Source organism: Oryctolagus cuniculus, chromosome 18, assembly GCF_964237555.1.
Source record: "Oryctolagus cuniculus chromosome 18, mOryCun1.1, whole genome shotgun sequence".
Classification (NCBI taxonomy): domain Eukaryota; kingdom Metazoa; phylum Chordata; class Mammalia; order Lagomorpha; family Leporidae; genus Oryctolagus; species Oryctolagus cuniculus.
In genome coordinates, this window is record NC_091449.1 from 62,859,806 (window position 1) to 62,883,955 (window position 24,150).

Consider the following 24,150-nt stretch of genomic DNA (forward strand, 5'->3'; position numbering starts at 1 on the left):
GTTTCCCTACAGAAGCACATTCAACCCAGGCACAGCAGAGTCACAAGATCCCTTCAGGCAGTAGGGAAAGAAATAAGCATCAGATAGATGATCCAACCTCCACAGGAGGGTGCATTACCCATGGCGGCTCCACACCTAACACAGTCATCCTGAGCGACCGGCCAGCCCCTTGCTTACCATGTGCAGCTGCACTAGGAGCAATGGACACCTGCCCAGAACACTCCGAAACAGAGGCTCGCCCTCACAGTTCTTTCTTCCAGCTGCTCAGTGCAATGATGGTTAAGTTGCTGAGTGCCTGCTATGGGGTCTGGAGTAGCTGACTCAATCCTCCTCACAACCCTGTAAGAAACTGCTCTTACCCCAGGTCATGCCCCTGGGAGTGCCAACGTGGGGCTCACACCCAAGGACCTGACCCCAAGCCTGACACTGGACTCGAGTGTCGCTCCCCCTCTTCGTGGAGGAACGACACTAAACCCTGCCTAGGCTTCATATCCGAGTCACGGCACCATTATGTCGCTCCCCCTCTTCGTGGAGGAACGACACAGGACCCTGCACTGTTCTTTTGTCTGCTCGGCCCTCCCCGGGTTTGCTGCTGGTCCTTCCCGGGTTGGCTACCGACCCTTCCACCTCCATGGAAGGGCGATTCCCCCTGCCACCTTCCCCACTTCCGCGGGGGAGCAGCACACCGCCGGCCGGCTCTCTCGGGGGCTGCACAGGTGTTCCTCTTAGATGTTCCTGGTGCATGTTGTCTCTCTCCTCCTTTATAGTCCTCTTCCACCAATCCCAACTCTGCTACCCACACGCCGAGTACGCTGCTCTCCTCCAATCAGGAGCAGGATCAGCTCCTGCAGGTCATCACTCAAGTTGGCGAGAGGCAGCTGCGTAGAAGCTGTTTACTCCTCTCCCAGCGCCATATTGTGGGAGAGCAGATGCATAGAATAAGTCTTAATTCCAGTAACTTAGTCTAGTCTGAGTTGCTCCCCACACTCGAGCCTCAGGACTCTGAAGCCCAGCTCTGGACGAGGGCTCTGCTCTACTGTTGGCTGTGATGGACACTCTGCTTTCCTTCCTCAAAGTCTGCTCTTTGCTGAACAAATCAAGAACGACAGTTCAGGGGCGACACCTGTTTCCTGTGCCATGTGACGCTGTTACCAAGCAGAGCTCAGGATGCCGCGCTGCCACCATTCACACACCTGGCTGACATCCACGCCAGACGGTGGGCTCTTCGGGGACAAGCCTGACTTACTTTCTTTGTGTCTCCAACACTGAGCACACACTCACCGAGCATCTTTCTTTTTTTTTTTTAAGATTTATTTATTTATTTGAAAGTCAGAGTTACACAGAGAGAGGAGAGGCAGAGAGAGAGGTCTTCCATCCCATGGTTCACTCCCCAATTGGCTGCAATGGCTGGAGCTGCGCAGATCCAAAGCCAGGAGCCAGGGACTTTTTCCAAGTCTCCCATGTTAGTGCAGGGGCCCAAGCACTTGGGCCATCTTCTACTGCTTTCCCAGGCCATAGCAGATGGCTGGATCGGAAGTGAAGCAGCTGGGACTAGAACCGGCGCCCACAAGGGACGCTGGCGCTCCAGGCCAGGGTGTTAACCCACTGCACCACAGCACCGGCCCCCAAGCATCTTTCAAGCCAGTGAGTGAGCAAACAAACACACTGGGATCCAAGCAGCCCCAATGGACCCTATGCCAAACCAGGAAGTGATGCTCCTGACACTGGGCTCCGCCCCATACTTGGTTCACTCCCAGATCACAAGGCCTCTGTGTGGGGGCCGCACGTGCCAAGCTCTGTATTTGTCTGGAGCACAGGAACCCTGGCTTCCTGCAGTCAGGCTGATCTGGAAGCAGAGGACTCAACTCCCACTTGATCACATCTGGCCTCGGCCTTGCAACAGCCAGGTGAGATCTCACCTCTCAAAGAAGCCCAAGGAGAGAACACGGTGCGAGTCTGTGAACTCCCCTTCCCTTGCTAAGAAAATAGTAACACCTGGTGTGGCTGGCACCATCAGAACTCAGAGGGAAGCCGGGGAGACGACAGTCACAGTCCCTCCCGCAACACACGCCCCTCGTCCCTTCCCACTGGCCAAAGGGTCTCACTCTTCTGCTCAGAGTGCCTCCAGGGTTTCCTGCCCTGGTAGCTCTGCAGGACAGTGTGTCCCTGCTCTCCCAGCCGCGTGTACACCTTCCTTTCCCACCCCTTACTGCACTGCCCTCCATCCATTCAGCACTTAGTGAGTGTCCACCTCATGGTCAGCATCTGGGGTGCCCACTGGGCAGAAAGAGACAAGACCCACCTTCAGGGATCTTAGTCTGCTCAGTGCTGCCCAGCAGAATTTGCTGCACCGACGGGAAGGCTGAGCAGCGGCACTGCCCAGTGCAGCAGCCAGTGGCCAGATGGCCGCTGAACTCGTACAGTTTTTTTTTTTTTTTTGGTTAAACTTTAATTGAGATTTAACTTTAGTCTCCTGTGGCTGGAGGTGACTCTCTCGGACAGTACAAGTAATCACAATGCGGGAAAATCACAGGTTGCATGTCTTGGCATGGCTTTCCCCGAGTGTCTGACTCCCTGGTTCCCCTAGACACGTCCTTAAAAGCGACAGCTATGCTACAGCTCCACCTTCACAGCCAGCACAGGGAAGGGCACATTGTATACGCGTAAGTGAACGAATGCTGGGCATATAATGGAGGACCCATGGAAGCTGCTACCTCTTGACAGAGAGGCGGCGGGGAGGGGGAGAGGGAGGCAGGGAGGAAGCCAGCAGTGGTGGAAAAGAGTGGAACGAGGGTAAGGAAACAGTGGTGATGGGCCTCCTACTGGTCCCAGAGAAAGACGCCAGTGCCAAACCCGGTCTTCCCGCCCTTTCTCCGAGCGTTCCCACCACCGTCACCATCTTGGGAAGCGCACACACCTCATACAGAAAGGGGAGCAATTCAGACAGCTCGAATTCGCGCACGCCAGGTGGTAAACGGTGTCAGGTGGGCTGCAGGGAGGGTCTCCCATAAGCAAAAGAGAAGACTCATCGGTCCCACAGCTGAGCAAATCCACGGCTTTGTGGAAGCTGGGGCCAGGGCCTTATAGGCATCTCATGACGGCTACTGTCGGACGTTTAATGTTTCAAGCAGCTAAGCAAAGGCGTGCACTCAAAATGCAAATTATCTGATTAAAACGACCTTTGCCACAGGTAAGATCACGGCTTGTGTATGCAAACCCTCCAGGGCCAGGCTGACTCCCAAAGCACAGTGACGTCAGAATCCCAGTACGTGCCAAAACATTCCGGAAGGTATTCCAAGTAGAAAGTGAAAGTCATTACCACCTTTTCTTGTCACTTCTCTGCTCAAAAATTTCCACACCTCCGTCTGCTGGCCTCGCCGTATTTTCTAACCTGAATTCCCACTTCTGCCCCTCGAACACCTAATTTCCAGGCCTGTCTGGCTTCCTCTGACACGCTGTTTTCCGGCCTCTGGGCCACTGTGTCGGCTGTCCCCTTCGCCAGGAACAATGGTTTGTCTACTCCACGCAGAGACCTCCAGGGCCACCTGCAATGCTTCTCTCCCTCAACGGCTGTCGCTTCCTCCCCATCCCCAGGGCTCCATGGCAGCTGATCCTGGCCCTTTCTGACTTCTCACACTCAGCTCTGCAGCTGCTCACCTGGGACCAGCTGATCCCTTAATCGGCTTAATCGGCTCTGAAGGATGAGCTGGTCACCTCTGTGCCCTCCGCTCTAGCACACAGTGGGTGTAACACAAAGGCCTCGGGTGCTGAATTAAAGGGGAAGATGATGATCGTGTGCGTAAAATTCATGATGGAGCTCTCCTCCAGGCTCCTTTGAGAGCCTGTGGGTCTGGAGAGTGGGTCTGGAGTTGGAGCAACAAGCTCTGAATTTCTGGCACTCTCCACCCACGGACCACAGGCAAGTCATCTCACCTGCACGTGCCTCAGTTTCCATCTCTGTACAATGGGGGAAGCAATGGACCCCACCTGCTAGGATTAATGGAATCACTGCACACACAGCCCTCAGGACAGGGCGTGGCTCACAGCCAGCGCTCAGTAACTGCTGGCGATTGTGACCCTGGATGGCAACTACTGCTTCATTGGTCCTCTCCTGATCTGTTGTTGCCCCTAAATTTTATCTTGTCTTATCCGTCATTATATTCCCAGAACAAGGCAGGCAGTGACCCACTTTTCGGTCACTCAGGCAGATCCACTGTTCTTAGCAGTCACTTGATAACTGTTTGATGTAAAAAGCATAAATGGCCTTTATTGATATTTGTGGTAGATGTGACATATCCTTCACCAAATCTTCTTAACAAAGTACAGTTCCTACTGTCCAGAATCTTCCCTGCCCAGCCCAGTTTTGTGCATCCTTCAGGTCTCAGACTGAGAGGCACAGCTCCACCTGGAAGTCCTTTCTCCGGCCCCCTCACTGTAGTGGGCGCCCTCATCTCCCCGACCATGATGCTGCGTGATGCCTGGCTCCTCCCTCGATTTCTCCCATGAGAGTCTGTGCTGAGGCACACCCTCAGCACCACCACCGAACGTGGCCTGTACAGGTGCTCAATGAACCCTGCAGCCAGCTGTTTCCCATCACCACCCTGCGCGATCCGAGGAGCATCCAGGGAAGAGGCGCCTCATATGCAGAACCCAGAGACAAGATATGGTACCACCCACCTGCCCTTAAGCCAATCCCAGCCACACTGAGAATGCTGGTGCTGAGCACCCCCTGAGGGTCGGTTTAGGACTGGATGCCCCTCTGTATTCTTTGTGAGGTGGTACCCGGCACCCAGGGACACCCCTGGATCTCTGCCTTTGCACACACTGCCGTCGCCCCACTCCCACTCCCACCCCCACTCCCACCCCCTGCCTGTTTCCAGGCTCATTCTGGCTCACTCTATCAGCTTCAGCTAGTGCATCCCCTCCTCCAAGAATCCATCCCACAACTGACTTCTCCCCACCCGGCTGCAGTGCCCTGCCCATCCCTTCCACAACACCCACACATCTCCCTTGTGGCATGAGGCACTGCCATTATTTGCCCCAATGGATCCCGGCGGGTGAGAAGTCACTCATGAGTACTGGCTGACAAAGGATTAAGATACACAGTGTGTAAAGTGTCCAAAACACAAGACCTGGCTAGAAAACTGGAGACAGAGGTGCGAGAGGAGCTAACAACCACCAAATGTCTGCTCTCTTCAAGTTCATTTGCTTATTCTTCACCCTGACCCCATGAGACACAAATACCTGCATTTTAGCAGCAAAGAACCTGGCCCACAGAGGTGACATGGCCCGAGCGAGGAGTAGAGGCTGAATGCCCCTGCCGTCAGCACACGACTGCACTGGGAGCTTCCCAGGGAGACACAAGGGCAGGAACATGAGAGGATGCCCCCTCTCATCTGTAAACTAAAATTAACACAGAGCTTGCAAAGGCTTCACAAAGACCAGACACAGCCAGGGCTGGCAGCGGCTGTGCCTCTGCAGGCAGCCTGAGTGTCCAGCACAGACGGGAACAGTTAAGTCCCTGCATGCCATAAAATCCTAACAGCAAGGGAGGAAGGCAGACCCAGAGCAAGGCCCAGGACGGGCCACACATCTAAAAAGCAATTTGCAGAACAGGGTGGTCTCACCACCTCCTGCCTGCCTGCTCAGTCAGCAGCTCTGGGAGGTGCTGGTGATGTGCATACTCACACACGCGTGCTGGGGTGACAGACATACACACGCGTGCTGGGATGACAGACATACTCAGACACACATACCAGGGTGACGGACATACTCACTCACACACGCATGCTGGGGTGATGGACATACTCACACACACATACCAGGGTGACAGACATACTCACACATGCACACTGGGATGATGGACATACTCACACACGTGTGCTGGGATGACAGACATACTCACACACACATACCAGGGTGACGGACATACTCACTCACACATACCAGGGTGACAGACATACACATGCGTGCTGGGATGACAGACATACTCAGACACACATACCAGGGTGACGGACATACTCACACACGCATGCTGGGGTAACGGACATACTCACACACACATACCAGGGTGACAGACATACTTACTCACACATACCAGGGTGACAGACATACTCACTCACACATACCAGGGTGACAGACATACTCAGACACACATACCAGGGTGACAGACATACTCACTCACACATACCAGGGTGACGGACATACTCACACATGCACGCTGGGATGACGGACATACACACGCATGCTGGGGTGACAGACATACTCACACACACATACTGGGGTGACAGACATACACATGCACGCTAGGATGACAGATATACTCACTCACACATACCAGGGTGATGGACATACTCACACACACATACCAGGGTGACAGACATACTCACTCACACATGCATACTGGGGTAACAGACATACTTACACACACATACCAAGGTGACAGACATACTCACACACGCATACTGGGGTGACAGACATACTCACTCACACATACCAGGGTGACAGACATACTCACACACGCATGCTGGGATGACAGACATATTTACACACACATACCAGGGTGATAGACATATTCACACACGCATACTGGGATGACGGACATACTCACACACACACACCAGGGTGATGGACATACACACACATATTGGAGTGACACACATACACATGCATACCAGGATGATGGACATACTCACACACACACACACCAGGGTGATGGACATACTCACACACACATCCCAGGGTGACACACACATCCCAGGGTGACACACATACTCACACACACATCCCAGGGTGACACACATACTCACACATGCATCCCAGGGTGACACACATACTCACACATGCATACTTGGGTGACACACATACTCACACCTGCATATTGCAGTGATGTGCATACTCACACACACATACTGGGCTGACGGATGGACATACACACGCATACCTGGGTGACACACATACTCACACACGCAGGGCGTTGGACATACTCACACATGCATACTGGGGTGATATGTATACTAACTCAGGCATACTGGTCTGATGTATATATTCATACGTGCATACCAGCAGTCTTCAAAAAGTTCTTAGGAATACATATAACTATACATGGATTCCAAATTTTGTGCACGCAAATAAATTTATATTTCACTTGCATCTTTTCATAACCTTTTTGAGTACCCTTGTGCGTGTCTGTGTTGCATGTGTGCAGAGAGAGAGGAGAGAGGGAATTATCCTTTGTTCATCATTGCATCAGCAAATCTGGGGAGGAAGAAGAGGGCAACTTGAACCTTTTAAAAACTTAGACTTTCCATATGAGTAAGTTATAATCGCATATGCAATGCTTTTTCAACTAAAAAATAAAAAGGAAGAGGAGAGGGGAGAGGAGGTGTGAGGTGCGAATGCCGCTGCCTAAGTCCCATCTCTACCTGGACAGCCCAGTTTTGGGGAAGGGGATGCATTCCTCATGGAGCCGCTCAAGCCACTGGATGGGAAGCCTCGTGCATCAGGGAACATTCAGAAACATGTCTGTCACCTTCTCCCCTCCCGCAAACCGCTGCACACGAGACACACAGAACAGGAGCTGCACCTGCTGAAGCAGAGAAGAGGCCCTGGAGTCCACCTGGTCAGCCCTGGTGAGGGCACAGAGAGCCCTGGTGGTGACAACTCATTAGGAACCCTGAGCTCAGACCTGCCTCCCTGCTCATTTCACTCAAGTCCAGGTTCTTAATCTTCTCCCAGGAACAGGACTAAAGAAGCCAAGAGAAGCCACAGTGGGGCAACATATGGAGAGGAGCTTCAGGCTGGGCCACCCCACAGTTGGGATCCAGGGGAGGCGCCAGTACAGTGCCTGGACCACACAAGGGACTCGACACACAGCGGCCAACCCCACAGGCTAGTCTTCCACCCCTGGAACAGCACACATGCCACAAGGGGGCATGGCTTAGGATTCTGTCTTCCATTCTCCATGGTCTATCAGCTCAGGGAGAACCCCTGAGCCCCAGTGGGGGAGTTGCTCTCCTATCACCCCGCCCCTGTGAACTCCTTGGGCTCCCTACCACAGGCTCTCCAGGGAAGACAGTTGAGTGCAGGTAAGAGAGGAGTCGGGCTCCCCAAGAACGGAGGTGGGGTTAAAGGGTGAAAGTGGGGTCCGGAGCGAGCCAGACGAAGACCACACTGTGGTGTCTGCCCGACCCCTGCCCTGCTCCCGCCTTCCACTTCCCTTTACAGGACCACACTTTCTGTTTCTGCCAGTTCATCACGGATGCAGGATCAGAAAATCATTAGAAACCCCCAAATCAAAACTTGAGATCAGTTCCTTATGTGGATTAGAGCAGTTCCCTTGAGCAAACAAGGGACTGGCCTAGGGCACCCCGGTGTCCCCACACCTGACCCACTCTGCCTTGCAGCCTTCACCCCGAGTCTTGCCCCATGCAACCAGCTGCACCCCCACCTCAGCTCCTCACCACCCTGCAAGCCGACTTGGGGCTTCCCTCCTTTGCTGTCTCCTCCAACCACCAAGAGGAAGGGCAAAGAACCAACAAGCACATGTGGAAAAGGCTCCACTTGGGTGGCGGTTAAACAAAACGCAGAGGCCCCTGTCCTCTCATTAAACAATGCTAGCAAGACGACGGCAGAACCAGGAAACTGTACTTCGCTAAACAGCTGGACAATGTTCTTTTTTTGGTGGGGCAAGGAGGACATGCTAAAATTACAAATACTCAAGGAAAACTATTTCAGAGCAAATAAAAGACTAAACCAAAGAAGCTGAGACTCAACCTAACTACCCAAAATAGGAAAAGGACTCAATAGGGGAAAACTGTATATCCTCTTGAAAACATATAATGGCAGTACTACAATGCAAACGTAAAGACTCATCCAGTGTGAAAACAGATGGAAACAGAGGCGAGTGCTATATTGGATAGAAAAATCAAAAATGCAACTACTTGGGGCCAGTGCTGCGGCACAGTGGATAAAGCTACCACCTGCAATGCCGGCATCCCATATGGGTGCCGGTTCAAGGCCCGGCAGCTTTACTTCCAATCCAGCTCGCTGCTGTGGCCTGAGAAAGCAGTGAAAGATGGCCAAGTCCTTGGACCTCTGTGCCCACATAGGAGACCTGGAAGAAGCTCCTGGATCCTGGCTTCGAATCTGCTCAGTTCTGGCCACTGCGGCCACCTGGGGAGTGAACCAGCGGATGGAAGACATCTCTCTCTCTTTCTCTCTCTCTCTCTCTCTCTTTCTCTGTGTGTGTCTGCCTCTCTGTAACTCTCCTTTCATATAAATAACTAAATCGTTTAAAAAATGCAAATACTTTCATTTGTTTTACATATTTGCAAGCAAGCACACACGTGTGTGCACACACATACACATACACTCTTCCCTCTGTGTGATGACATTCCTGTAAGAAAGCTAGATATCCTAAGATATAAAGAGGTACAAGAGGCTGGCGCCGCGGCTCACTTGGCTAATCCTCCGCCTTGCGGCGCCGGCACACTGGGTTCTAGTCCCAGTTGGGGCGCCGGATTCTGTCCCAGTTGCTCCTCTTCCAGGCCAGCTCTCTGCTGTGGCCTGGGAAGGCAGTGGAGGATGGCCCAAGTGCTTGGGCCCTGCACCCACAGGGGAGACCAAGAGGAAGCACCTGGCTCCTGGCTTTGGATTGGTGCAGCACGCCGGACATAGCAGCCATTTGGAGGTTGAACCAAATAGAAGGAAGACCTTTCCCTCTGTCTCTCTCTCTCAATGTCTAACTCTGCCTGTCAAAAAAAAAAAAAAAAAAAAAAAAAAAAAAAAAAAAAAAAAAAAAAAGAGGTACAAGAAAGTTGTTTTAAAAGGCGCCAGGTTAAAAACACATTAACAACAAGAGAGCCAGAATTCTGGTTCTCCCACAGTACTATGACTGGCAGTTGCCTAACTTCCTCAAGCCTCAGTTTCCCTGTCTTTAAATGGAGGAAAAAGACAAGCCACCCCAGAGCTGTCAGGATTCACTCAGCCAAGGAGGTGAAATCCTCAGCCCCGCGCCTGGCCCACAGCAAGCACTTAACAGACGTCCACTGCTGGCGCCACTGCTGTTATTGTCATCATGAACGGCAGCTCAAGGGGAGGAAGGCCAGCGTTGGCTGGAGTGAAATAACCACTGTGGGGAAATCAGGGTCACGCAGAAATGCATCCTAGAATCAGGGCACGTTTCGGGTCTTGCAGGAGCTGTGTCTGCCTCCTGTCTCCAAAATCCACAGAAAAGGGAAGTCAACTGCACCACCTGACCAGTTGTTTCCAAGTTCAAATGGACTATCCCATTCAGACACATGATCTAACGCAGACGAGAAGAATGAACAAGTCTGGTGTCTGGTCCATTCGAGAATAGAACCTCATGTGGCTACACTTTCTCCCCCACACCCAGATTCTTCTAACTGCCGATGCTGGAATGAATGAATGAATCCCTCCCCCACAAAGCTGCAGCCGAACCCCAGGAATCCGTGATGCTGGTGGAAAAGGGGCCTTTCAGATGTGGGTGAGTGACGGGTTTGCAAATGGGGAGGGGGCCACCGTGATCACCAGGGGTCCTAAGCAGGGTCCCAGATAGGGCAGAAGAGGTGAGGGTGGAAGCTGAGGTCAGAGAATGAGGGGTTGGCCATTGGCCAGGGGGTGTGGGCAGCCTCCAGGCACCAAAAGGGCCAGAAAACAGCTCTGTCCCCAGGACTCCTGGAGCAACACCACCTACCAATCCTTCGAGACTCCCCACCTCCAAAACATCAGAGAATACCGACAGCTGCAGGTGTCGGGAGCCACTACGCTGGCAGCCGTTTGTCACAGCAACAGCAGGAGACGAGCATGTGGCCTTGGGCCACCCAGAGCATTTGATTTGGAGGATGGGAGCCTGGCTTTGGGTTGGGTCCTACGGTTCCGTTCCGGCTCCATCTCCTGCTACACTCAGACAAACCTGAGCGCCGCACTTGTCTTATCCGAGCATCAGTTTCCTGGTGCGAGAAACAGGGGTTGTCAAGGAAGTTAAAGGTGCAGCTTCCAGGTGGGGCCCCTTGCACACAGCATGCGCTAGACAAATAGCAGCTCTCATCTTCCATTCTACTTCTTGCCTTCTTGTTTCTCTGACTTTAAAACAAGATGGTTTTGTTGAGATTTGTGTCCTATGCTACCAAACTCACACATTTAAAAGGTACAACTTGGGGCCGATGTCGTGGCACCACACGTTAAGATAGTACTTGCAACATGGCATCTCATGTTGGAGTGCTGATGGGAGTTCTGGCTGCTCCTCTCCTCCCCTCCCCTCCTTTCCCTTTCTCTCACTTCCCCTCTCCTCCTCTCCTCCCCTCCCCTATCCTACCCTACCCTACCCTACCCTCACCCTCCTTCCTTCTTTCCTTCTTGAAGATTTATTTATTCATTTGAAAGTTAGAGTTACACACGGAGAGAGGGAGAAACAGAGAGAGAGAGAGAGCTCCCACCACTGGTTCATTCCCCAGATGGCTACCACAGCCAGGGCTGGGCCAGGCCAAATGCAGGAGCCTCATCTGGATCTCCCACATGTGTGGCAGGGACCCAAGTACTTGAGCTATTACATGAAGCTCTGCTTTCAATTCAGCTCCCTACTAATGCACTCGGGAGGCAGCAGAAGATGGCCCGAGTACTTGGGTCCCTGACACCAACATGGGAGAAGTGGACGGAATTCCAGACTCCTGATTCACCTGGCCCAGACCTGACTGTTGGAGCCATTTGGGGAGTGAACCAATGAATGGAAGACCTCTCTCTCTCCCTTCTCTCTGTTGCTTTTTTAATCAAATAAACATTTTTTTTTAAAAAAAAAAAATGGAGCAAAGAAAAAAACAGATGCTGAAAATAGATAAATATACAATTTATTTTTACTACAGTCACAGTTGTGCAACCATCATCAAAACCTAATTCCAGAACACGTCCTCACCCCCAAAGGGAGGCCGGTACCCATCAACAGTCACCACTCCCCCCATTCTACCCTCCTCCCAGTGCCTGACAACTGCTAAGCTGTTGCCAGTCCTTCAGTCACCTGCTCTGGATATTTCCCATGAATGGCATCATACAACACGGCCTTTGTGCCCGATTTCTCTCACTCTGCATTATATCCCTTCGTGCCGGCACCTGGCTAGCTCCTTCTTATTGCATGGAGACGCCACACCTTGTTTATCCACTTATCATTTGATGGACAGCTTTATATTCTTCTTATTTTATTCCTTCTAGTATTGCAATACAATTTGATAATTCAGGAAGTCCCCTTTAAGATTCATGGGAGTTAGGCTGGCGTTGCAGCTCAATATGCTAATCCTCCGCCTTGCGGCGCTGGCACACCGGGTTCTAGTCCCGGTCGGGGCACTGGATTCTGTCCCGGTTGCCCCTCTTCCAGGCCAGCTCTCTGCTGTGGCCAGGGAGTGCAGTGCAGGATGGCCCAGGTGCTTGGGCCCTGCACCCTATGGGAGACCAGGAAAAGCACCTGGCTCCTGCCATCAGATCAGCATGGTGTGCTGGCCGCAGTGTGCTGGCTTTTGGGGCCATTGGAGGGTGAACCAACGGCAAAAGGAAGACCTTTCTCTCTCACTGTCCACTCTGTCAAAAAAAAAAAAAAAAGATTCATGGGAGTGGGCATCCGGCATAGTGGTTAAGATGCTGCCCGAGACACCTGCACCACATACTGGAATCTCTGGGATCAAATCCCAGCACCACTTCCGATCCAGCTTCCTGCTAATGGCAGCCTGGGGACAGCAGGGGATGGCTCCAGTATACTGGGGTCTCTGCCATCAGCTGGATGCAGTTCCTGGCCCTGGCTGCAGCCCAGCCTATAAACCTGTCTCAGTATCACCAGAGCCAGCATCACACCCTAACTCCTTCCCTCAGTGCTGCCTTAACCTTGTGGAGCCTCAGTTTCCCCATCTGTAAACACAGTCAATGGCAGGTGGCCCTGGTAGGCTGCAAAGTCAGCGAACCATTGAGGGAATCGAGCGACGGCAAGGAGGCCCAACACTAAGAGCAAGGCTGTTCCCGCAGCAGGAGCTTCACGGGTATCACTACCATGGTGCTCACCACACCCTCGGCCAGGATTTCAACTGGTAATGAAGACTGGCTGTCAGGAGAGCAGTGGAGCTGGGGACAAGGTGGGCCTGCAGGAGGAGGTGGCCACACGGGCCTCCTCCAACAGGGGAGCAGCTTCTCGTGGACACTCGTCACCAGGCTGTTACTCTGATGTTGGAACCTCTGTCCTCCCCGCACTGCTTCCACTGCCCACCCGCACCCTCGGTTCCCCAAGATGGGTGGACACATGAAAACGGGTCCTCAGGAGTTTCCTTTTATTTAAATATTCATTTATTATTTTAAAGATTTATTTTACTTATTTGAACGTCAGAGTTACACAGGGAGAGAAGGTGACGCAAAGAGAGAGAGATCTAGTCTTCCATCCGCTGGTTCACTCCCCAATTGGCCTCATCAGCCGGAGCTATGCTGATCTGAAGCCAGGAGGCAGGAGCTTCCTCCAGGTCTCCCATATGGGTGCAGGGGCCCAAGGACTTGGGCCATCCTCTACTGCTTTCCCAGGCCATGGCAGAGAGCTGGATCAGAAGTGGAGCAGCTCGGACTCAAACAGGCGCCCATTTGAGATCCCGGAACTGTAGGCAGTGGCTTTACCTGCTTTGCCACAGTACCGGCCCAAAGATTTATTTATTTATTTATTTATTTAGCAGAACAACAGTGAGAGAGGGAGATAAGGGATGCTGGGGAGGGGGAGGGATCAATCTTTCATCCACTGTTCACTCCCCACTTGTTCACAGCAGCCTGGGCTAGACCAAAGCCAGGAGTTTGGAAGGACATCCCTGTCGACCACATCGGTGGCAGGTGCCTATATCATCTGCCATTTTCTCAGGTGCATTAGCAGGAAGCTGGATTGGAAGCAGAGCAGCCTGGACTCAAACAAACACTCCTAAATGTGATGCTGGTGTCAGAAGCAGTGGCTTAGCACTGTGCACCAAAACACTGGCCCTAAGGCTTTTCTGAAGTGCTTGAGAGATAAACAACATCTGAGCTGGCAGCGAAAGCAACGACTTGATTTCCAAAGCTTGACAGTGGTCAAGATTCCACCGGCCTCTTCCGAATGCCAAAGTCAAATCGAGGACGAACAACCTGGGGAGAGTCGATCTCCCCCTTGGATCTGCCACGGGCCAAACTGCTCCCTGCTAAAGGCTCAGCTTCTCCATCACAGTCTGGCTCCTCCCACCAGGCGCAGTGGCCAAGTTGGACAAGGTCTTGACATCGCCACATGAAAGGGTTTAACTTCATCCATCAGCACAAGTTATTTTCTCTCCACATTTTGAAAGACAAAACACTTAAGAATCCCTTTGGCTTTTGCTGTTGTTACTGGTTTGGAAAATCACCCACTTTTGAAAGCCCAAAAGATTGGCTGAGGTTTGTCGGCCTGGGAGTGGATATGAAAAATGTGTTGAGGGCCGGCGCCGCGGCTCACTAGGCTAATCCTCCGCCTAGCGGCGCCGGCACACCGGGTTCTAGTCCCGGTCGGGGCGCTGGATTCTGTCCCGGTTGCCCCTCTTCCAGGCCAGCCCTCTGCTGTGGCCAGGGAGTGCAGTGGAGGATGGCCCAGGTGCTTGGGCCCTGCACCCCATGGGCCCTGCACCCCATGGGAGACCAGGAAAAGCACCTGGTTCCTGGCTCCTGCCATCGGATCAGCGCGGTGCACCGGCCGCAGCGCGCCGGCCGCGGCGGCCATTGGAGGGTGAACCAACGGCAAAGGAAGACCTTTCTCTCTGTCTCTCTCTCTCACTGTCCACTCTGCCTGTCAAAAAAATAAATAAAAAAAAATAAAAATAGAAAAATGTGTTGAAAGAACACCTGTGCTCAGGAAAACAGATACGCATGTCAGCAAGAGGCCACCAGGCCACACCCTTCAGGGCCCGGGAGTCACTGCCCACGACGCTCACAGACACCAGAGCCAGCTTCCCCCGAGGCCCCTCTAGGACAAGCAGAGCACCTCGAAAAGCAAAGGTGATTCTAAAGGTCATGAGCTGAGGTCAAGTTCAGGGCGAGGAGCAAGAGGTTCCATAAAAAGCCACAATTTTGAGGAAGTATCAGAGGACCTGTCACAAGCCCAGAGGGGCTGCACAGGAAGGACTTCTACTGCACTCTCAAGTGACACCCACCTGTCATTTCCCTTTCACTTCCTCTCCTTGTCTGGTTTGGAAACTGAGATAACTGTGGACTCATCAAAGGAAGTAGCATTTTCTCTCCTCTGTTGCCTGTGAGCACTTGGATGAGGGAGGGGCTGTGTGCCAGAACAGTAGGTAAGAATGTTCTAGAATGCTTAGGCTTGTCCTGTACAACCTCTGTTTCTTCTTTCTTGCTTCTTCCGGGAGATTTTTTAACCATGAATTCATTTTTTTTTTTTGACAGACAGAGTGGACAGTGAGAGAGAGAGAGAGAGAGAGAGAGAAAGGTCTTCCTTTGCCGTTGGTTCACCCTCCAATGGCCGCTACGGCCAGAGCGCTGCAGCCGGTGCACCGCGCAAATCCGAAGGCAGGAGCCAGGTGCTTCTCCTGGTCTCCCCTGCGGGTGCAGGACCCAAGCACTCGGGCCATCCTCCACTGCACTCCCTGGCCACAGCAGAGAGCTGGCCTGGAAGAGGGGCAACCAGGACAGAATCCAGCGCCCCGACCGGGACTAGAACCCGGTGTGCCGGCGCCGCTAGGCGGAGGATTAGCCTGTTGAGCCACGGTGCCGGCCTGAATTCATTTTTTAAAAGATTTATTTATTTTATTTGAAAGGCAGAGTTACAGAGAGGTAGAGGCAGAGAGAGAGGTCTTTCATCGCTGGTTCACTCCTTAGAGGGCTGCAATGGCCAGAGATGGGCCAATACCAAGTCAGGAGCCAGGAGCTTCTTCTGGGTCTCCCAAGTGGGTACAGGTGCCTAAGGACTTGGGCCATCTTCCACTGTTTTCCCAGGCCATAGCAGAGAGCTTGATGGGAAGTGGAGTAGCCAGGACTCAAACCAGCACCAACATGGGATGCTGGTGCTACAGGCGGCAGCTTCACCCACTACGCCACAGTGCTGGCCCCAACCATGAATTCATTTTAACAGCTACTTCTCTCTTCAGGGTTTTCAAGCCCTCCTTTCATCTGCTTGGCTATGCTGCATTTTTCTAGGAAATTGGTGATATTATCTAGCTTCTCAAATTGAAAGGCGCAGGGGTAACTACAATGTTGCTGGCTCCGGACCACGATATCCTTTCATCAGTCAGCAAGGAGGGAGTCAAAGAGTGGATCCTGTACCAGCAGCACTGCTGGTCCCCAAGTCAGAACACATGGGGTCTTCAACAAGTCCATGGGAATTCATGTTATAAAAAATTATGTGCCGGCGCTGCGGCTTACTTGGCTAATCCTCCGCCTGCGGCGCCAGCACACCAGGTTCTAGTCCTGCTTGGGGCGCCGGGTACTTGTCCCGGTTACTGCTCTTCCAGTCCAGCTCTCTGCTGTGGCCCGAGAGGGCAGTGGAGGATGGCCCAAGTGCATGGGCCCTGCACCCGCATGGGAGACCAGGAGGAAGTACCTGGCTCCTGGCTTCGGATCGACACAGCGCGCCGGCCGTAGCGGCCATTTGGGGGGTGGTGAACTAATGGAAAAAAGGAAGACCTTTCTCTCTGTCTCTCTCTCTCTCTCTCACTGTCTAACTCTGCCTGTCAAAAAAATAAAAAATAAAAAAATTAAAATAAAAAAATTATACATAGATTTCAAAAACTTGCTTTCATCAAAATAAACGCAGGAGCAAGTGTTGTTGCAAAGTGGACGCCACACCCTGTGTCCTGGCTACTCCCCTTCTGATCCAGCTCCCCACTAATGCTCTCTGGAAGACGGCAGGTGATGGCTCAAGTGCTTGGGCCTATGCCGCCCTTGCGGCAGATCTGGATAGAGTTTCTGGCTCGTGGCTCTGTCCTGGCGTAGTCCTGGCTATTACAGACTTCTGAAAAGATCTCTCTCTCTCTCTCTCTGCCTCTGTTACTCTGCCTTTCAAAAAGATGAAAAATAAAATTTTTTTAATAAATAAACTTGTCTTTTAATTTCAGTGTCCATGAATCGTTTGACACAGTCTCACGTTTTTGTCAGTAAGGAGGGTTCGGGAACTGCCTCTTCCTGCCGGGGAGCTGGTGGGGCCGTCTCTGGAGGGAAACTGCCCAGATGTCTCTCCTGCTCTCCGCTCGAGGGCTTGAAACCGCAGCCTCCACCTCTGGAGAAGGGGCAGCACAACAGCCACGTCTCAGCACTGCCACGAGGACCACAGAAAGCACTTGGTGGACTCCGAGGCTGCGTCTCGGGGAAGTTCCGACACACCGAGAGATTTTAAACCACGACCCCAATGTCTTTCAGTCACTTCACTATTCAGCATTTTTCAAGTGGTCTTTTCAACTCACAACTTTTCACTTCACAAACTTTCAACTTAGAAACGTTACCGATGTGACCTTCAGGCACCTCAGGAAGACCAGCTGGGAGCCCAAGCACCACCAGCACGCTCAGCTCGCCCGCCTGGGAGCCCATCGGTTTAGGGAAGCACTGCAAAAGCAGGGCGCCTGGACCTGCAGCAGCACCTGGGAGCCTGCCAGAAATTCAGATTCCCGGGCTCTTCCCCACACCCACTGAATCAATGTGGCTTAAGATTCCCTCCAAGGCTGGTGCCGTGGCTCACTTGGCTAATCCTCCGCCTGCAGTGCCAGCACCCAGGGTTCTAGTCCTGGTTGGGGTGCTGGATTCTGTCCCAGTTGCTCCTCTTCCAGGCCAGCTCTCTGCTGTGGCCTGGGAGGGCAGTGGAGGATGGCCCAGGTGCTTGCGTCCCTACACCCACATGAGAGACGGGGAGGAAGCACCCGGCTCCTGGCTTCGGATCGGTGCAGCGCCGGCCGTGACGGCTATTAGGGGAGTGAACCAATGGAAGGAAGACCTTTCTCTGTCTCTCTGTCTCTCTCTCTCTCAATGTCTATAACTCTTTCTCTGTCTCTCTCTCTGTCTAACTCTGCCTGGCAAAAAAAAAAAAAAAAAAAAAAAAAAAAAAAAAAAAAAAAAAAAATTCTCTCCAACAGACTCTGGGACGGGCTCCATACCTGGGAGGCATCAGGATCTCAAAAGTCAAAGGGCATTTCCCAGGCTTGAAACAGGACTCTCTGTTATAATCAATGGAGAAAACAATAATCACGTTGAAAACCCAAGTGAGAGGAAATAAACAAAGGTTCAAGAAGGGGAGCTGAGATCACGTGGAAAGACCCATGGAGTGAGAACAGCACTGTTGCACATGTGAGCAGAGATGCGCTCCGTGGCGGGAATCCTTCAGCGAACACCAAATTGCCTGAGATCCAGCTCCCGGGCCACAAGACAACCACCATCAAGATGCAAGGAGAGGGATTCCTGTGAATCCAAGTACTGAGGGTGCAGGGCCACAGGGTCAGGATCAACAGCGCACACTCCTGGGCTTCTGGTTACTCGGGACAAGGCAGGGGTCTGTGGGCTGTTCCTGGTCAGGATGGTGTGCGGGGCAAAGTCTCGTGTGGATCCGCACAGCAGAGGGGCTCTGGCCCGTGGACATGGAAGCACCAAGCAGTTTTCCTGGAGAGAACCACACGAGGCTGTGGCTAATCCAACAGCATTCTGTAGCAGGGGTAGGACAACAGCCAAGTCTCAGCTCTGGTCTGTTTTAGAAAGACAGAGACACAGGAAACACAGTGCACCTCCCCAGCAAGGAGGAGCAACCCTGTCAGGTCTTAAAATCCTGCAGGACCAAGGCACATTCTTACTTGCAAGCTTCAAATCCGAGGAGTGACTCTGGATCTAGCAACATATGGCTCCACAAACCCCATCTTGCAACACCTCTGCAGGAGCTACTGTGGATCCCCACAGCTGTTAAAATTCCGCCTCTCACATGTACAACCCACACGCTGCCCCCTGAGATCCCTTTCCATTCACTGGGGTGGAGTGCATTTTAACAAGCTCCCCACGGGAGACCGAGGCGACGGCCCCTGGATCACAAGGCCGTCTGTTGCTAGTGGGGAAGAATCCGAAGCAGGAGTGAGGTTGAGTCACTGCATGCGCTCCACAAACACTGCTGCGGAAAAACGCAGCCCGAAACCAAAACACCACCCGCCCAAGCCCCAGTTTAGCATTTGTTCCTACAGTACGGAGCAGGGAGTCAGCAGTAAATGAGTCGCCTGTTACGTAAGCTGCTGTTCTGTATGCAGAACTTTAACTCACCAAAGACAAGTTGCAGCCACATAAAAAGCAACAGCCCACCCCCAAAACAAATGCTGTGTGAGTGCAGCCAGGATCCCCCCGCCAGGCAAAGAGGAGCCTTCCTCTTGATGCAAAGCCACTGCCCAGCCCTGGGCCTCCGGGGAGCAGACCCTTGGGCCCAGGTCAGGGAGGGTGGGGTTAGGGAGGGGCTACGAGGAGCCTACTCAGGGCTTCACCTGGGTATGCACACTGCCTTCGTCAAAGCTCCCCTTGGACTGTGAACATGAGGGGAATCATGTTTTGCTTGGTTATACCTCTGACCTCTTGCTGGAAAGTTCTAGAACCTCAACCCCCGTCTGTCTTAGGTCATGTCCAAGAACTCAAACCTCTCTTTGACATGACTCTGCTCTCCCTGGCAAGGACCCCCAGTCGCTTCCTCTCCCAGGTTCCTTCCACCTGGATGATAAGCTAGTTCTAACTAGAGTGTTAGAAGCTGACGTTCTGGGACACTTTCCCCAGCAGGGACCACAGAAGATGTCAATGCAGACGCAGGGGAGGCACAGTGTGTATGCGGCATATGTGTTGCTCTTTCTATGAAGTCAGCCTCAGGCACCTTCTCAACACGGAGCCAGAGGTAGCTACTGCGACCCACTGGAAAAGCAGACGGCGACGGTCAGGGAGAAGCCCTAGCTATCCGTACACGACTCCACCCTGAGCACTAGCACGTGACTGATCCGGAGGAAGGGCTCCCAAAACCAATACTGAGTTAAACCGACAACCGATGAGGCCCTCCACTGCCGCCACACAAACAGCGCATCTCGAAACGCACTGGAGTCACCTGGGTGCGGGCCACAAGCCCATCTTCTGGGCTCCACCCAGACTCTGCCAATCAGATGCTATGGGATCTGAGTTTCTGACATACACATGTGACCTTCGGAACCACTCTCTGACCTCTGCAGGCCTCACGGCCACCAGGATGCTAACGGGTCAGCAAACAACGACACCAAGGTGGGCAGTGTCCCCTTGCCCACCACGCCAGGGGTCAAGTGGAGCATGGAACATGTTCACAGCAACACCAAACCAAAACACGCGAGACAGTATCAGAATCTACAAGGTGTACATCAGCACTCGGGAGCTAAAAAGGCCACCGCGGACCTCACCAGGCCAGTCCTCAGCTATTTCCCCTGGCCTTGGGGTCCCCTGGCCACTGCCAGGGTCACGGACCAGGGGCCACCACGGAGGCCCATGGATGGGGAGAGAAGATGGCTGGCACCCCTGGCCCACTTTAGAGAGCAGCTTTAGAGAGAGGTGCGCGGTTCTCTGCAAGTCTGGCTCCTCTCCTCCATGCTGCAGCCTGGCAACCACAGTCAGCAAATGGTCCTTCCTTGTGCTTCTGCCCCAACACGTTTTGAGCAGGGCAGGCAACCAAACCCAGGCTCCCCGCACCTGCACCCAGGGAGCCTCGGCGGCCGCCTCGCCACCCTTCCCGAGCCAGGGAACTCCGCGACTGCCGGCAGCTGTCACCGGAACATCAGACGGGGATGTTGATGCCAAGCCTCATTTACACAAGCCCACTGCTCCCCGAGAGATGAATTTTAAAACAAACAGCTTTTACATATGCTAGTAGCACAGTCACATCAGCAACAGGCATCCCCAGACAGAAACATGAGTCAGTCTGGGGCAACAGCGGCTAAATAAATCCTGTTTGGGTGAAATCTCTCTCTGGGGAAGGAGGATCCCCAGAGTGGGGATTGCTCAGGCTCCCAGGCAAGAGTCCCTGGCGACACCCAGCTCTCCTGGGGACGGCATGCTGCGATGCTCCAAGCGCTCAGACTCTCAGATCACCAGCGTGACTCGGATGTGCGTCTGTCTCAGCACTGCTTCCCTGGTGAGCTCTTCCAAGTGGCCCATCCGCACCCCGGGGTCCCCACCCCCACACACACTCTGGCTGCCCCAGAGATGTCTGATGACCTTGCAGTGCTGGGGACAAGCTGTCCGCGCCCACGTAGGATCTCCTGACATCCCGAGATGCAGGGCTCTGGTGGACACACGGGTCTGAGAAATGAGACTGTGCCTGTACCCAGCCCGGGGTGCTCCCAGAAACACAAGGCCAGCAGGGCCTCAGCAGGGGAGCAAACGGACTATCGAGGAAAGGTGCGGCTGCACCTTGAGTTACCCAGGTCACGGCCTCCCTCCTCCTTAATTTTCCCTGCACAGACTTGGAGGGAGGGAGGAATTCCATCCTCTTAACCAGCAGGGGTGGGGACACTTTTTCCTGCCAAAGGCTACCTGGGTATTCACAACATCATTTGCGGAGCATACGAAATTATCAACTTAAAACTTAGCCTGCTACTGATCGACTGCTTGCTTGTGCTTGCACTGGCAGGGCCGGACCAATGGTTCCGCAGGCTGGCTGTCCCCCATCCCTGAATACAACCCACAGAAGCCGCCTTGTTAGTCGGAGGAAACAAGAAGGTGCAAATCGGAAGAACTCGCTCTCGATGGGGTCAAGGCAGCATTTAGGATCCTCTGGGGTCTGAACTTGGGCGTGGCCCTAAAATGCCTGTGTTGAACAGGCCCCTAGTCCAACAGCATTAAGGAGGTTGCCTTTAGGAGGTGATTAAGCTGCAAACGCTCTGGCCTCATGCATGGAATCTATGCCCTTTTAAAACAGGTTGATGGGTGCTGCCTCACCCCTTCTCCCAAGGGAGGACGCAGAGAAGCCACCATCCACAAGGAAGGGTCCCAGGGAAGACAATGCATTCGCTGGCACCTGGATCTGGGCACTGCCCAGCCTCCAGGACTGTGAGCAGTAGGTGTCAATCACTGACGGATTGCCTGGTCTAAGGCGTTGCTGTTAGAGCAGCCTGAATGTACTAAGGCGGGCCCTAATGTAAAAGTGAGGCCGATCAAACGTCCGAGTGACAGCTGACGGGCTGGGTAGGTGAATTTCAAGTGCAAACTGGGTCTGAGAAGGTGAAGCAGACCCCAGCCCAGCCACCCTCCCCCTGCCCCAGCTGCACTAGACTGCAGGTGAGGGCTCTGCGGGGCACCCTGGGAAGGTGCTGGCCTCTGGGGGCATCCGAGTATTGGGCCCTGGAGGCCGAGGACTCTGAGCTGCCTTTAAGGATGTGGCTCCCGGGGCAGCCACCCTGGCCTTAGGTGAGGGGGAGGGGAGGGGGAGAGGGAAGGGGAGAGGGAGGGGATAAGGGAGAGGGTACCATGCCTTGGGTGCTGTGCAGCGGAGTCGGCACCCACTGACCCACTACAGACTCCACTGCAGTGTCACAGGCTGGGTCTCTCACATGCAAAGGGGGCTGCCACCAACGAGAGGGCAGGTGATTAAGTTCACAAGGCCCCAGGTGATGCCAGCAAAGGGTGACAGCTGGGAGTCAGGGGATGGGGACAGGGCTGTTTCTGTATTTTCCCAGGCTGCACCCCAAGCCCCTGGTCTTGCCCAAGCCAAGAGAAAGAAAAGCCACAAACCGAGCCCGTTCTCCGCCAGCGCTGCGTGGTTCCCATCACACTCGCCCGCGTCCTGCTCGCCCATGTGGTCGCTCAAATCCAAGCCGGGCTGATGGGAGCCGTTGCCAAAGGGCCTCTCGTCCTTCTCAGAGCCGGCGTCCCCATTCTCCACTCCGTTCTGCGCCTTCTTCAGGGGCATGATCTGCAGGCCACTGGGGGTAGTCCTGTACGACACGGTCTTGGCGGCCCTGTCGCCTCCCCCGGGGGGCTTGCCTGAATACCCCTTCTTCGGCTTGGACAGGGGAGGGTTGATGCGCTTCCGTTTGTGGGAAGTCCCTTTGCTCTTTCCAGGTTCGGCAGGCCTGTGGGGGAGCTTCTCCACGGAGGCGCCACGGCTGTCACGCAGGAGCTTGGCAGTGCCCGGCTGCTTCCCCGCCTTGACCCTCTTGTCCTTGCACAGGTGCAGCCCGTTGAATTCGTCGATGAACTCCTCACAGTGTAGGAGGTGGTGCTCCGGCTCCCACGTGTCCTCCGTGCTCCCATAGCCTTTCCATCGGATGAGATACTCCCATTTGCCTTTCTTGTTCTTCCTCTTGTCTACAATCCTTTCAACCTAGGATAAAAGGTGAGAGAGTCAGACACGAGAGAAAAGGAACAGCACAGAGCCCTCCTGGTCACGGGGCGGGCTGTGCAAGGCCGGAAGCTGACATTTCCAGGGGCACTCGGGAAGCTGGGCTTAATTATGGCTTAATTATGGGCTTAATTATTGGACCAAAGGCAGGCAGTCACTGCCCACGACGACCTGTGACACTACACCTGGCTGGGCACATCCGTGAGTCCACCCATGCTTGTTTGAGTTGGAAACTGCACCACAAGCTTTCACATAGAAATCTTTGCCATTTTCAACACACCGCAGCAGACTCGGTCTTTCAAAGACCAATTCAGAGTGGATTTTTCAGCCTCCTGACTTATAAGAACAAGTACCGTGCACTGAGCCATTTCGAGGCTAATTTATGCTTGGTTATCCAACACTAACGATGAGGAACAGTCATGGGGCATTGATGCAGCACACGCTGCTAAACGCTGGGCACTGTCTGTCTCCCGGCCCATCATCTCCCAACAAAAACCCAACGACGTCGGTGTTTTCTCATTCCCCATCTTACAGGGAGGGAAGCGGAGCCCAGGGAAATGATTCCAAGACTGATGATGGCAGAGCTGGTGTTCAAAGCACTCTCACTCCAGACCCAGTCTCCCAACCACCAGACCATACTAAGTCTCCCAGCTATAAAAAACTTCCATATGGACCAAAAAGGATTAAAAGGGAAAAAGCCCAATTCTACACTGTGCACCTCCCAAGATGCAACACAGGGACCAACTGGGAGCAAGGGGACAGGTAACTTTCGCTAGGAGCCAGCCTTGAGCCTCACAGAACCCCAG

The 24,150-nt window shown here is 53.4% G+C and overlaps 1 protein-coding gene across 1 annotated transcript in view; it reads right to left on the bottom strand.

The window, feature by feature from the left end:
• Positions 1 to 24,150, bottom strand: part of CDYL2 (chromodomain Y like 2) — a 207,617-nt gene that overhangs the window by 62,019 nt on the left and 121,448 nt on the right. Inside the window, exon 2 of the mRNA XM_051847320.2 lies at positions 22,735 to 23,326. Within this exon, the coding sequence (XP_051703280.1) occupies positions 22,735 to 23,326 (592 nt within the window). The remainder of the gene's footprint in view (positions 1 to 22,734; positions 23,327 to 24,150) is intronic.